At 40.1% G+C, this 15,204-nt stretch overlaps 1 protein-coding gene across 2 annotated transcripts in view; it reads right to left on the minus strand.

Annotated features, from left to right (window-relative positions):
* nrg2b (neuregulin 2b) overlaps positions 1-15,204 on the minus strand; it is a 58,945-nt gene that overhangs the window by 5,439 nt on the left and 38,302 nt on the right. The window contains exons 5-10 of one of the 2 annotated variants that reach the window (XM_084353854.1): positions 12,844-12,902; positions 9,100-9,123; positions 5,625-5,727; positions 3,891-4,020; positions 2,327-2,454; positions 898-1,113 (exon numbers count right to left, since the gene is read on the minus strand). In XM_084353854.1, coding sequence (XP_084209980.1) covers positions 898-1,113; positions 2,327-2,454; positions 3,891-4,020; positions 5,625-5,727; positions 9,100-9,123; positions 12,844-12,902 — 660 coding nt within the window. The remainder of the gene's footprint in view (positions 1-897; positions 1,114-2,326; positions 2,455-3,890; positions 4,021-5,624; positions 5,728-9,099; positions 9,124-12,843; positions 12,903-15,204) is intronic. The other variant, XM_084353853.1, reaches the window with a different exon arrangement.

Consider the following 15,204-nt stretch of genomic DNA (forward strand, 5'->3'; position numbering starts at 1 on the left):
AACACTGAGTCAGTTTAACACCAAAATGATTTGTGAATTACATGTTTCTTACAACAAAATCTACTGAAAATCTAAACTAGTTAAAAATGATATAGGAAGCACAATATGGAACAGACAGCAGATCACCAGACCTTATTATGTACAGACGTCTCGCTTTCTAAATAAAATGGTCTAAAATCATCCCTCTTAACTTACCACACTTTCAAGTTATTTCATTTGAAAAAAAATGACGCAATATCATGTTAAATATCAAAAATCTGTTGAAGTGCACACACGTAATGCAAATATAGATAAATACAGTAATGTCAGGTCAGTTCATTAGTCAGAGGGCATTCTGGGACATGCAGGAAACCACTAACTGGTAAACAGAGGAGTCAGGTAGGAACACCACAGTTATTCAAAACAGTCAAAAAGAAATGAGCCTTTAATGAGCATCCTTCACAGAATAATCCTAACCCTGATCACACAACAGAAAGTGATTTCTTCTTTTACAAACAAAATCCAAAACACCAACAAAGATTAGTGAGCGTTCTTTTTCAACAAAGAATTCACCAACGATGTTGATGAAATATCTAATTAACTAGGAACTCAGTTGGGTCGCAGGATAACACTGACTTCACATTACATGACAGCATCCTGTAGTCCTGGACACACTGAAAAACAATTTACTGCCACTTGGGGTCGCCAAAGAGTGAAGAGGCTGGTGTGAAGAACCCCAAAACAAAGCAAAAGTGTTGCAGAGGCATGAACTGAGACAGAGTTAACATCTGTCACAACCACCATCACACACACATGCATGCACACACACACACACACACACACACACACACACACACACACACACACACACACACACACACACACACACACAGACACACATATTCACACCTGTCCTACCTGTCACTGTGAGGCGAGTCTCTTAGAGAGTCGTAGGAATCCCCGTATTGCATCCCTGGTCCTGACACGTCCGTACAGCCCCAGTGGGCAGCCCTCCTTGCCATGCATGCCGGGCTGCTGCATTTACTGGTTCCCACCGAGCTGGACAGCCCACCTGACTGGCAGTCTGAGTTCATACTCTCTGTTCGCTCCATGCTCCACGTCTGCTCCTCGTGTCTGCAGGTGTGGGTGTTAGCAGAACAAGTTTAAAAGGTTACGGCAGCGCTGACGAGGCAGGACGATACAGAGGAGGAAGGAATAGTGGGTAAAGAGTCTACACTGCAAAATGTTCACATGCATTGTCTGTTAAAGTACCTTCAAGTGATTATTTTGATAAAAACACTGAATCAAGTCACTTTCTTTAACATGGCAGAGACTGCCAACAATACACACACATTGTTCTCTTGAGTTGTGAATGTTTTGGCAATAAAAAGCTATTAAGTTGATACAGTATACCAAAGCTCACTGCAATAAGTCTATAGAGTCGATATTCTAGCCTCCAGAGGTGAAACCTTTCATAATTCTGCTTTAATAGTGTTACAGGTATTTCATATAATGACTGACAACTCTGCCACTGATGTAACTTCATCTCCTCTCGATTCAGTTGATGTTATCATTATACTTGTAGAATAAAGTGCTACAGTACATCACAAAAAGTCTTCTAAACAAGTTGAACTACACTGACAACAAGTAATATTACATCACCTGACTGGAAGGTTTTCAAAATTTGTGTTCAAGGTTTGGTGAATTGTCCAGGTTTTGAGATAGCTGTCTCTGAGATATCTGCTGTCACGCTTATACAATGGATTGGGATGGCAGCAGATATGGTTTGTTTTGTTGGCACAAAAGCATTAAAAAAAATGTCATGAAAGAAATTAAACAGGAATATTTCTTTTCAGAATCACAATTACATCTCAGTGCTCCTGTTAGTCGGGATAACCCACAGACCTCATTGGAGATACTTTCAACAAAAGAAATAGTGCCTATGACAAATGTTAACAACTGAAACTCATCTTATATAGACTGGATCACAGTGTTTGTTTACATTACAAGATGCTATTTCAAAGTGTATACATCTAATTCATCCAAAATGCACGTTTGATTATAACAAAATATTCGCTAACGTTACTTTGGAGGCTTAATTTACCTGTTGGTTACGCAACACAGTACATTAAATAAACACAACAGAAATGTCAGATAGCTCGACCCACCGTGTTTTACTATATGTCTTTATCGGTGCAAATCAATGGCCAGTTTTCTACCTGGAAATATCTATTGTTGTTACCACAACGCCATGGTGATTCAGTCTGCAAAGAAATATTAGCTTATGTACACATAGCCATCTGCATGTGTGTGTGTGTGTGTGTGTGTGTGTGTGTGTCCGGTTTACCTGGAAGCATGTGAGGCAGTGGTAGAGTGGTGGGAGCGGGTAGACATTCGACTGCCTGCATAGTTCCCAGCACCCTCAGCTCCGTGGCTGATCACACACTCTGTCGTTGGGACGCTCTTGGAGATGTACTGCAATACACACATACATATAAACACAGCACATTTTAAAAGGTGCAATATGCAAAAATGTTACTTTAAAACCAAAAGTTTTAAATTGTCAACAGATTGTAAAGAAATAACAGTGCTGACGTTATGGCAAAGACATGTAGGTATTGTGCTGTAGAGATATCTACTGAAGTTAGCATGCTAATCAGCTAGCCCTGGACATGAAAACTTGTGTTTCTGAAAACAAGTCCTGTGCTAGCATTGTAAGCAACAATTCTTCGGCTAGCTGCATGGCTACCTGAGCTTACAAGCTAACAGTAGCTATAGTCATAAACAGAATACAGTTAGCAACAGTTAGTTACCGTGGTGATAGGCTGCTATTTGTTTGGAGTTCAACAGGTGGCCTATGCTTACAGATGGCACCTTTAATAGTTTTATTGTGCATTTATTTAACAAACTTATACAGTAAATACAGATACATTCAAATTAATAAATATAAAGTGATGTCAAATGATGAGATGATTCCTGTGGACAGATCTGCTGTAACACAGATGATCACTTCTCTCTCCTCACTGTTTTTATTGTTGCTATAATGCTGACTCATTACATCTCCAGGAGAATTGTAGGTGTTTTCTGCCCTCTCTTTAACACCTGTCAGCTATGTGCCACCATGTTTCCTCATGTTGTCAGAGGATGGGAGTTTTATTTACACAGTGACTCTTCTGAAGGCAGACCTGCTCTGAAGACTAAAAGAAGCTTCTTGGTGGAGTTCAATCTCAGAGCCAAAGCTAAATAGATTTTATCAGTAACCCCACGTGAAGCTCTATGGGGGCTTCTAGTTTGTTCAGGTGACGCTGACATCCTGTTCTTGCGTCTTCCACTTCTGTCCCTACTTTAGAATTAATGAACATCTGAGAATTTCTGAACATTTTGACACCAAAACCCTATTTATAGGGAGTTATATTTAATTTAAACCACTGATATTTCTGGTTGTATTGGACAAAAAGTTAGGAGACTACAGAATGTGACTTCTCTGCCTCTGTCTGGTGGCTAACAGACATATTGTACTGTTGTTATTGTTAGCTACCAGAAGCTACAACAACATCACTGATGCCAAAAATGTTTCTGGTCCAGTTTGGCAACCGCATCTACTCTGGCAGCAACTTTATGCTTAACTAATAGAAAAAAGCCAAATACTAAGAAACCTATGCCTCTTGCCATGAAATGACTTTTTTTGTTCAGTCTGGCCAGTAAATGTTGTTGCATTAAAAAAGAAAAACTCTGTTTACTTATTAATTTCTTCCTCTGAGACAATCAAGTTTGTCTGAAGTGACCCGTTTCCTTACTGCATGGAGCGCAGGGTTGTCAGGAGGTGACTTTACTTCCAGCCTGTCAGTTAAATCTGACCTCAGGATCACCTGCACCTGCCTCTGCAATGCGTTTCTACTGTTTGGACTCACGTCATCCATGGGGATCTCCTCGGGACCAGGTCCAGGGTGGTTGGGTCCGTTGGCCAGCATGCGGTTTGGTTGCTCCACACACTGGTTCTGGTTCTGGTGTAGGTGACTGTGCATCTTCTTCCTCTGCTTCCTAGAAGGGGTGATGAAGGAACAATCTGAACTGAAGACAGCGATAATTTCTCTTGAGAAATCCTTTTAGAAATCTTTCTTCTCAACTTTCATTACTTCACTCATCACATGACTGGTTTATGTTCATGGCAATATTGTCAAAGCACTGCAGCTCTCTATCTAGCCAGTGAGGTAAAGAAACTAGGTACATTTACTCAAGTGTTGTACTTAAGTATTATTTCGATGTACTTGTAATTTACTTGAGTATTTCCATTTTCGGCTATTTTATACTTCCACTTCACTACATTTTGGAGGTAAATATTGTACTTTAGTTACTAGTTACTTGCAGATTACATGCTCCATCAGAGCAACATTACCACATTTTTAAATTAATTTAGTTTAGTTTGTCATCAACCAGTTAAAAACCCACTGATTCTGATAATCAGAACAATGCTGAATTTCAGATCTGATCATCAGTCGACCAATAGTATACAGTATTTATATACATGTAAATATATGTATAATGTCATTTTAGTTGTAGTTTTGATGCTTAAGCACATTTAATATCAGATACTTTAAGACTTTTACTCTTGTACTATTTGTATGGATGGCTTTCACTTTTACCAAAGTAATACTGTAACACATTATCTTCCCTTTTACTCAAGGGTACTTTCCGGCTACTTTTTACAACACTGTTAAGTATATTTACTCAAGTACTGCACAATTTTGAGGTGCAGCGGTACATGTACTTTATTTGAGTTTTTTCGTTTAATGGTACTTTACTTTTTAGGGTTTCTAAAACTTTTGTTGGGAGACGATCAATGGACGTTGATTTGGACGTTGACGTTGTTTATCTGCTAGTGTGTGCGCTATGATTACCATGATGATTTAATAGTCCACCCTGGCTGTGGGTTTGACAATGTTATATAAGCTGTTATAAAATATTAAAACATTTTAATAGGAACGGATTATTGAAAATTTGGTTTTTGTCTTTTCATTAGTCGTAGCGGCCCATTGAGTGTCTCTGACTAGTTGGGGCTTCTTGTCACGTTTCAGATTTCTACAAGTTGTTAGTAGTTCAACCAAAGAGACGTTTTCTTTCTAAATTTCTCAGTTGTTCACTGTTTCAATCATACATTTGTGTTTCAGAACTTTGTTCTTTCTGTTGCCTCCCCGAGTAATCATTTCACGACCCCACAGATTTGTTCTGTCCATTTGAAGGGGCCTGACCTCCAGGGTTTGGAACCACTGGACTAAACTTTATCTTAAGTAGTTAAAACAAGCTCCACCTCGAGCAGCTACAACAGTTAAACGCAGCTTACACATGCATCAGTAACCATCTTTTAATGTCATATATAATACTATTCAGTGACAAGGGACACTTGCTGCAAATATGTTCTTTTACTTTTGATGATAATACTTCTGTACTTTAAAATAAGCAACATTTTTTAAAGGAACTTTCATTGTAATGGAGTATTTTTAGTCTGGTATTCCTGACGGGTAACCATTATTCTACAGCACGAGAAGAAGCAGCTCATTACTCATTCTTCTTACAGCAGGTTAATTTAAAGGTTTGGAGCATTTCATGAATGAGGAGTCATTAATGTTCCCTTCAAAGACACATACTTGGTTTTGCAGTAGGCCACCACACAAACGATGCCAACCACCAGCAACGCCACACAGATGCCCGTGATCGTCAGCACCCGCCTTTGGTAAAGCTTCTCGGCCTCTGTGGATGGAAACACACGCACATACAAACACGCACATGTTCACATGCACGCACACATCCATGCATTGCAGACAAACAATCCCAAAACATACAGAAATATGCACACACACACACACACACACACACAGAGACACACACACACATACAGCATGAGCGCTACTCCATTGATGCTAACTACAGAAACAGTTTTCTTACTATCATCTGCTGCCATCCTATCCCCTGTGCTGTCTATTAAACAACTCCTACTCTATTATGTCTCATGACTTTTAACTGTACTACAGTCACACAGTGCTATGACAACACAGGAGTAATTCTACAGGCTCAAAAATATTCTGATGAAAAGCAAACATCCTGACACAGACTTCCTGCTGTCCCTATACAAGTGTATTTACAATGGCCATGGGGATGTAATGCTACAGATGGCACTGGAGGGGGTCTGAGCACATGCCTGTATGGATGAGATCATTAAAAGGAAAAACTAAATAAAGCAGTTTTTGTTCAAAGTGTTAACACCACATTGGCCCGAGAGTTTAGAAGTTTGATATTCACAAGGCTCACCGTAACTACAACTGTCCCAAAAGTTTCAGAAATGTGCAAAAAATGATTTTTATTTCATTTTGGCATCAATTAGCAAAGAATATTTATGCTTTAATTAACCTGTGTGCTATTTGTTATGTCAGGCACAGATACTGGCGGGTGGGTTTTGGCTTTTTATTAGAATTTAACTGGTTTCCTCCTGCTGTGTTTCATTTTTTTGTCAAAGTTAACATCATCAAAAAGTTTTTTTATTACCTTAACACCATGCTGTAAAAAAATGTTTAACTGCCCTCTCTGGTTGAAAGCTTCAAGCCTGTTTTACCGACTACAATCAGCATCATTGATACCTGGGACCACACCCAACAGTGATGTCACAATGTCCTGGAGTACATGACTGCAGGAAGATGACAGGTTCAACCACTGGAGGTCAACAGAAAGATATCTAAATATTTATAAGTTTATAAGTAATCTAAATCTTATCCCTTTTTTAATCAAAGTTCTTTTAATGTCCTGTCCTTGACCTTGACCTGCAGTTTACTTGGCTTAAAAAACAGGTGAAAATAGTAATTCATGGTGTTCTCCATTTATATTATTTCATATTGTCTAGGTCTGTTTTGGATTCAGATAACCTACTGTTACTATCAGTCGCCTACATTCGGAAACAAATATAATTGACCATAAATGACTATTAACAATGAAGCTTTTGAATTGTTTGTTGGTTTGTGAGCATGATTACACAAAAACTACAGAATGTATTGCCATAATACTTGGAAGGAGGATGGGTCTCGCCCAGAATAGACCCCGTTAACTTTTGGTGTGGATTCTGATGAAGGGACATATCCAAGATTTTTTTTTCTCTCTTTCTTCAACATTACGAGATAAAATTGACATTTTCGTTAATTTCTTAGGGAATAATACATGGATGTTGATGAACAAAACATTGTTTTTTATTCAGGTGGCTGGTATCTATGAGGGAAAACAATTTGATGCAGATCCAAATAAAAATGAGGATCTAGCTGATTAAAATATGTTTATTTTGATATCGGATCAGGCTTGATTGAATTAAAGCGGAGGTATGTGCTCTACTGATTGCCATACAGTTGTTAATGCATCCAACAATAGAGGAGTTGGAAAGGTTTTGAGTTATTGAAAGAAATAGTTTCAAGTACCCAAAATTGCCATTTTAGTATTTGCTATTTTTACTCGACAAAGATTTTGTTGGTGACTGGGTCGATTTGGTTGCAGCACTTTTATGTCATAGTGAGAACTTGCCTCGAGACAGATTTGGATCACATTACACTGCACGACATTCAGCTCATTAAGTTCTAACAGGTTTGTGGTGATGCTGTGTGAATACTACGCCATCTTAGTGTATCTAGGTTAATTCAGACTTCTGGGCCCGCTGTGGTGTAACACTCTGTGTCAGAACGGCAAGCGCGACGACACAATGACAGAGGGAGCGACAAACAGAACAGAACATGAGGGGAAGAGGGAGGGAATAAAAAGAGAAAAGGAAAATTGGAGAGGAAGGAGGAGCGGGAGGAAACACGTAGACGGAGGGAGGGGAGAGAGGGGGGGCTGAGAGGGGAGCAGGAGAAAGGCCCAGGGAGAAACTAGTCCCCCTGAAACCAAAGACTGGTCTGACTTTGTCCCTGCATCAACTAAAAATGGATTATAGATGCCCTTGGATTGTTAGTTATGGCCGGATTAAAGTCCCTGAAGATCAATCATTGTTTTTCCAATGTCATGAACCTTCTCTTGCATAAATATTTGTTAGTTTTAATGCTTCTGATACTTCTGAAGGTGTCCACTTAATACAGTGACACTAACAGGCAGTTAGTAGCTGAAGACAATCCGTCTAGGTTTCTCCCTGTGGTTCTTTTGGAAGAAAGTTAGTTGAAAATAAGGTAAAATACACTAGAAAGCTGAACTTATTTATAGTATTTCTGATATCAGCTTGAAACAGGAGAAGGTGAATCAAAAACTGTCCCCCTTACCTAATTCACCTTACCTTTCCCCCTCTCCCCTCCCTCAAAAAGCTCTGAACACGCCACTGAAGGGGAGGGAAGGGGTCGAGGGAGGGGAGGGGAGGGGGTGCCTAAATAAAGGGCCTCTGTAGGGATTGACAAAGCCTACGAGAGCCCTGGCCCGGCATTGTGTGCGTGTCACAGGGTACTGATACAGAAAGGCAAAGGGAAATGGGAAGGCGAGCTCGCTGGCAGTGTGGAGCCAACAGCCCCGGTGATTTAGGACAGGCGAGCTCTCGACTCTGACACCGAGTCAATCAAGGGCAGAATAATAAGGACAGACTATGTGGTCAGGCCTTTTGCCCGCTTTTGGCAAGGCTTTGCAAAAATACTCGCAGCTTGCATGTTTTTATTCGGCAGGCTACTGAACCCAAAATGCACATTGCCAAAGCCCAGAGGACGAGCCAGATACTTGTATTTATCGATGACGTGAAACTAATTTTTGGACAAAGAAGGTAGATTTTGCTCTGACGTGGTGTCCACATAAACACAACTTCTATTTGTATTAGGCCCGTTACATTGTTTTTTTAAAATCACTTCTGTACTTTCTGTTATTATTGCATCCTTCCCAGGTAATTTGTCTCTTTCTCTAATGTCTACCAGATTTGTCAGACTGTTAGAAGAGTGCATGCAGAGAAGGGAGGTTACATGTCTTAAAAGCAGGTTAGTGGGCAGGAGAAAAAGAGGGACAGGTTGAGGGAGACCCAGTTGTTGGTTTTAGAAAGAAGATGGCACAATAATGTGTGACTGTGAGAGGATCTTGGCAAACCCTTTTAAGCACAGCAAAATGAATAATAATGTTCCATACCCATAAATTCAATTCTGAGAAGCTCTGCCAGCGCAGAAAGTTGTCGTGGTAAAAGGAAAGAGACAGATTGGGTCAGGTGTAATGTCCACTTTGGAGCAGATATATTATTTTCATGTCCTGCATACGCTGAACCAGGATATAGGTTAATTAGTGCTGTCAGCCAGAGCGAGTGACATGTGTACCGTCCAGTAACAGACAGACAACTCAGACAGCCTCAGCTCTGTGACCCCCAAAAATGACAGGAAATAAAAAAAATAAATAAAAAAAAACTCAACCAAACAAAAAAACAAAAGCGAAGGGAGACAATGAACCAAAGGCAGAAGGAAAGAGAAGCCAACAGGCAGGAAAAAACATGCAGAGACAGATGGACAAAGACAGCAAGACAAGAAGCCACATCACTTACTGCTATATTTACTAGACCTCATTTCTGGGCAGAAATATAAAACAAAACAATAAAAAAAAAAAAATAAAAAAAAAAAACAAGACAAAAGGAAAAAAAAACGAGAAAACAAAAGATAAAAAGCAGTGAGTTACTCTCCAACATAAAAACACAGTACAGTCGATGAGGCTGGCACAGCAAATGGGGGTGGGTGCTGTAACTCGTTTGACTAATGGCATTTGTGTGCCTTGGTATTGATTACAGCATACCTCTTGTATAGCACTTTGTCCCACTACTGCTGCGTACAGCTATTATAACCTTTCATATGATTTACAAAGAAATCATCTCAGGATTCCCAATTTCCATGGCTTTGCATGCATTACTGGCCAGAAAGAGAGATGTATGAAAAGTCAGCCAATCTTCTGTCCAACTTGACCTAAACTGCTCTACGTTGTGACAGTGCTTTATGTTTGAACCACTAGAAGAAGCAGGCGGCAACAAATCAACATGGACTTAAAACAGCAGAAAGTGTTCCTTCGACTGACTGAAAAAGGATCACGATGCAAAATAAAAGCACAGACAGACAGACTTCAGCATGTAGACAAGGCTTGATGATGGGGTCAAAATAAGCAGACATTACATATAGAGTGACATCTCATGTTCTCGGTTTAAATTTGACATTATTCAGCGTGGAATCGTCCACAACAGACAAACAGCAAAGCAAGACAACATGGCATGGAGCAACAGTGTTTAACCCCTGGAAACGAGAAGAGGAGGCTCATATTTTATCCCTTTGTTTTATCTCCGTGTGATGGCTGGGCCAGTTTACAGGAGCATGACACAGCCAGTTCTGTACAATGCTAAATTTTCTGCACATGTCCTGGGATCTCTGGTTATCATCTGATTGTATTGATAATGTATATTTCAGTGTCACTGCCCATGCTATCACAGGAGAGTGACAAGACATTCCCCATTTTCAGCCCTATGACTTAAAGGAAAAGTTTGACATTTTTGGAAAATATTTTTGTCTTCACAGTGAATATGAGCCAGAGCCAGAAGACTGTTAGCTTAGCCTAGCATATAGACTGGGTGCAGGGGGACAAAACCTGCTGAAATACCAGCACCACTGGCTGCAAAGTAACCTCGGGCTGACAACCGGACGGGCTGAAACTGCTCCTGGCTGAGAAATAGTTTTTCACATGACTTCTTGCAAAACTATAACTTGTACTTTTTACATAAATGCTGCATTCCAGACAACTCGGAACATGAACATTTCCGACATCTTGTGAGAAAAAGTAGAATTGAATGCCACTCGAAGTTCATTTACACCAACTTTACATGTCTGACGTCACACAACAGCAGTGTCCATGCGAAGGTGTAGGGTGTATTAGTAGACATCAGTATTTATATTAGGCTAGTGAATGAAATGTTAAGATATGTTATAAAAGTATAGTATAGTATAGTAGAAGTGCTGTAACATGAAATGTTTAATGGTGTCTGTTACCTCAAGTGTTGTTTTTCCTCCTATATTTTGTTTATAATGCGAGGAGCCTGCACTGCTGAGGGTTCAATTCTGTGTGCACTTGCTAAAGAGAGATTGTTTTGTTACAGTCTGTCAAGTTTTCTGTTCACTTTTGGAGTCTTGCTTTGAGGTTGGAAGTTGGAAGTTTCAACTGGGAAACCTCCGATGTTGTCTGGAACGCAGTTTAAGTTTACAACTTAACAACCTCGATGTAACGTGTTCATTACTGAGCTTTGAAGATGCTGGTAAGTGGATTTTGTTACCTTGAACAGAGCCAAGCCGGCCGTTTCCTCCTGTTTCCAGTCTGTATGCTAAGCTAGGCTTACCGTTTCCTGGCTGTTTGCAGGATGCATGGTAATGAGGTAACAACTGTTACATGACGATGGTGAAACAAAATAAACTTTCACTTCATCCTCAGCACTCCGACATGAAAAATAGTTTTAATTTTATGACTTTTCCAACCTGGATAAGGCAGAAGCCAACCTAGTGACAGGCATTAACAATAACTGTAATAACCATAGAGAAATAGCCAATCTTCTCACTGATGGTCTCTTTTGCTTATATATACGTATATATATCATACAGAGGTACCAGTATGAACTGACTGTTTCATAACCTGTCAAAAGTTCCTTGTAGTACGTTTAAACAAATAAGTGTATTTCACACAAATGTCAAACTATTCCTTTTCTTCAGTTACACTGTGATGAGAAGCAAAACATGTGACACCATTTTAAGAAATCAACCCTGGAACACTTGAACCAGCATTTAGCCACATGCCATAATGAGAGATTTTATCAGATGATCCATGGATGCTCAGAGTAAAAACAGCAGGCTTTCACATTCACCACTGTGGGCTTTTATCCTCATGTCTTAGTTCAGGACAGATTACACTGACATGATATCACGAAACTCCACTTATATGAAAATCAATATCACAAAGGGACCCTCAGATAGATATAACCATGAGTGATGCTTTCAAATCCCATTACATTAAGACTTGAAAAGTTGAACATATTCCAACTCTAAATCTCATTCATTTGCCAAATTATTTGGATTTTGGGCACACTGTAGCTTCTAGTAATGACTGGCAGCTGTTCAAAACAACGTCAGAAGGACTTTCATTGTTGTCCATCTAAAGCCTTTATTTGCCAGTCGTGCTCCACTCCAAAAAGTAATATCAACGAAAGATTTTTGTCTTTGGTTATAAAAGAGGGATAGAGTAAAGACATACAACTTCGTATTAATAGTTTTCTATTCACATAATTTAGCCTTGATTAGCATCTAAGCAGCACCGATGGACCATCTACAAAGAAAAGTGACAAAGTGTTCCAATAAAATCAAATTACTTCAACCGTCTGTATCGCTTATTGTCTTAATTCTCTGTCTCCTCTGTTTCTTTTTGTGCAATTCACTGTAACATCATTATACAACAATAGAAGACACAACCTAAAAATTTGGTGCTTTTGTTCAGTAGTCAATTCTGAGGCTTATTTCAGCTGTCTACTGTAGGTAAAGTATCCAGTATGTCATGTTTAACAAATAAGATTGTGAGCAGATGAACTAGTGTGAAACATATCGTTAAATCTCGATTGTTTGTTTCTGGTGACCAGAGGTGCAGCACAGAGGAACCAGGGGAGACAGGGAGAGGAAGGGGTGGAGACAGAGGCATGCACATCCACACACACACACATTAACTTACGTGAAACATAAGAGCTGGTGTGCAATCAGACATACACATACACACACACACACACACACACAGAGCGCACCCTCCATCCAACCCCTCCGATGTAGCATGCAGCATCTCAGTGAGAAGGAGACAGACAAGAGCAAATGGACATACTGTAGAAACCGGCCATGACGGAGTTTTGACAGCGGTCCCCCGTATAGTCATTGGGACACCTGATGGAGGGAAAACAAGACACAGAGGGGGGGAGAGGGAGGCAGGGAGGGTTAGAGATACAGTGGGAAGAGAAGGGACAAAACAGGAGGAAAGAGAGGAGGAGGGGAACACAAAGACAGATAGAGGGAGGGGAGAAGAGAGAGGAGGAGGGGAAGGAAGGAGACATAAGAGAGCAGAGAGATGAGGGATTAGAAACAGCACAATCCACCAACTACAGAGAGAGAGAGAGAGAGAGAGAGAGAGAGAGAGAGAGAGAGAGAGAGAGAGAGATGACCTGCATACCGTGACATCACCGCCATCAATATGACATCACTGCTACAGTTAAGACATCATCACAGTCATGAGGGTCATGTGATGGTGGTGCAGGAAGTAGGAGGGGTCAGTACAGTCGTTAACCTCCAAACCCTCTCACACACAAACACAGATGCACGCATACACACAAACACACACTCACAAAGGCTTTATAATCAATTATGGACGTTCATTCATTGCATCCATTTCTTAACCCCTGACCGCAACCATGAAATAGAAAAGCAAAGCAAAAGAGACTTTTAAGTAGATGTGATTTATAATGGACTTCCATTATTTTGATGTCCTTTATAAAGCATGTCTGTAAAAACTGTAAAACGGCAGACAAGGTCAGTTTATACCGTTCTTCTCTGCTGTTTAATGTTTGTAAAACTTTCACAGAGACAGCAAAGTGTCCTTTCCACATGCCGTCATCTCAGTGTGAAGACTATGGACTGAGGCATCAGGGATAATGAGAGGTATACACGGTATGTGTCATCAGTTGCACAAAGCAGAAGCAAAAAGGAGAAAGATGTTGATGAAGGTTCTCAGGTCATCCAGGTCATGGTAATTCTGCTGTATCGTAGGCAACTGGACGTGTTTCAGTTTCACAAAAAGGAGAAACAACTTCTCTGACTGTATGCTGGCTGAGTAAATTATGTTGGAATGAATGGCCCGCCATTTCTCCATACCATATTCAATTCTCCTTCACAGATACATGTTCATGATGCCTTTGTTTTAACACAAGAGCCTGACATCAACACAGATTAACAAATCATTCAATCTAATCAAGTTGAGTGTATGGCCATTACTGTAAGTGTGAAGAACAAGGCCTTGGTTGAGTTACTGAAGAGTAGAACAGTCTTTACGTCCCCTTGAGGTAAAATGTATAAACCTGCTTTGACAGATTTTTTGCTGTTAACACGACATTGACATATCATCACCTTATAAAGCCAATACTACATACACATCAAGCAGATACAGAGCAACATTAGCATCTTAAGCTTGGCTCAGACTACAGGAGCTCTAAAATCCCAACCAATATTGAAATTTGGCTGCATCTCGCATGTAAGGACTCACTTCACTTCTTTAATCTCAAACGTGCACAAACAACAAGATTTTAAAAAATAATGGCGCATCACACACTACCTAAGATATTAATAGGATTATTTTACACTACATCGTGTCAGGCAATCCCCCGATGTGATCTCATGGGAAAGACGATGTAAACAAAATGGAGACTAACGTGGTGCAACAACTTGCTGTAGTAATGTCTTTGCAGTGGAAGAAAAACAAAAGATGGTTGGTGAGATGTCAATGTTTTAAGTGAGAACAACTGAAGGCAAGATTTTTCTTCTTTTTTGATTACCTCTCAACAGTAGTATCCTTGCTTATGTTAGCAATGTGTTGCTAATGTGTAACTGACACAATCATCCAGATTTGTAAATCCTAAATATCAAATATGTTTGAACTCATCGGGGCAAACCCCATGAGTGTGTGAGCAATTCGAGAGGTTAAAGACCGAATACATAAACCCCTCATGTTACCAGACAATCTGGGCCAAACATTGGTACAGACCAAGGTCCAAGACCAGATTATCGGGAGGGATAATTCTGGGAAAAACCATCCTGAAATCCCTGTAGAGTCCAATATTCACTCTTCTTTTAGTTCTGTTTTGGCCTCCACCAACTATGAGAAAAATATGTGGCTCTTTAGCTACTAAACGCTCTGTTAAGTTCACTAGCTAGTTGCTAACTGTGTCTGTCTGCTGTTTGCTGCTGAGCAGGTCCTGTACAGTAGGTTTTCAGAGCTTTTTACTGAAAACAGCTGACTGGAAATAAGGCGGAAAAGAGCTGTGAAAGTGACAAAAACAACAACGTTACGGGCTGTGAATCCCAAACCATTAGCTAAAAGAAACTGTATCTTTGTGTAGAGCCGAGGGAAACTGCAGACAGGTGGGTTTGTCACTACGAGCAACACCTTTCATATTACACATCGTCATTTGATATATTG

The sequence above is a fragment of the Pagrus pagrus genome, assembly GCF_965226575.1.
Source record: "Pagrus pagrus genome assembly, chromosome: 5".
NCBI lineage: Eukaryota > Metazoa > Chordata > Actinopteri > Spariformes > Sparidae > Pagrus > Pagrus pagrus.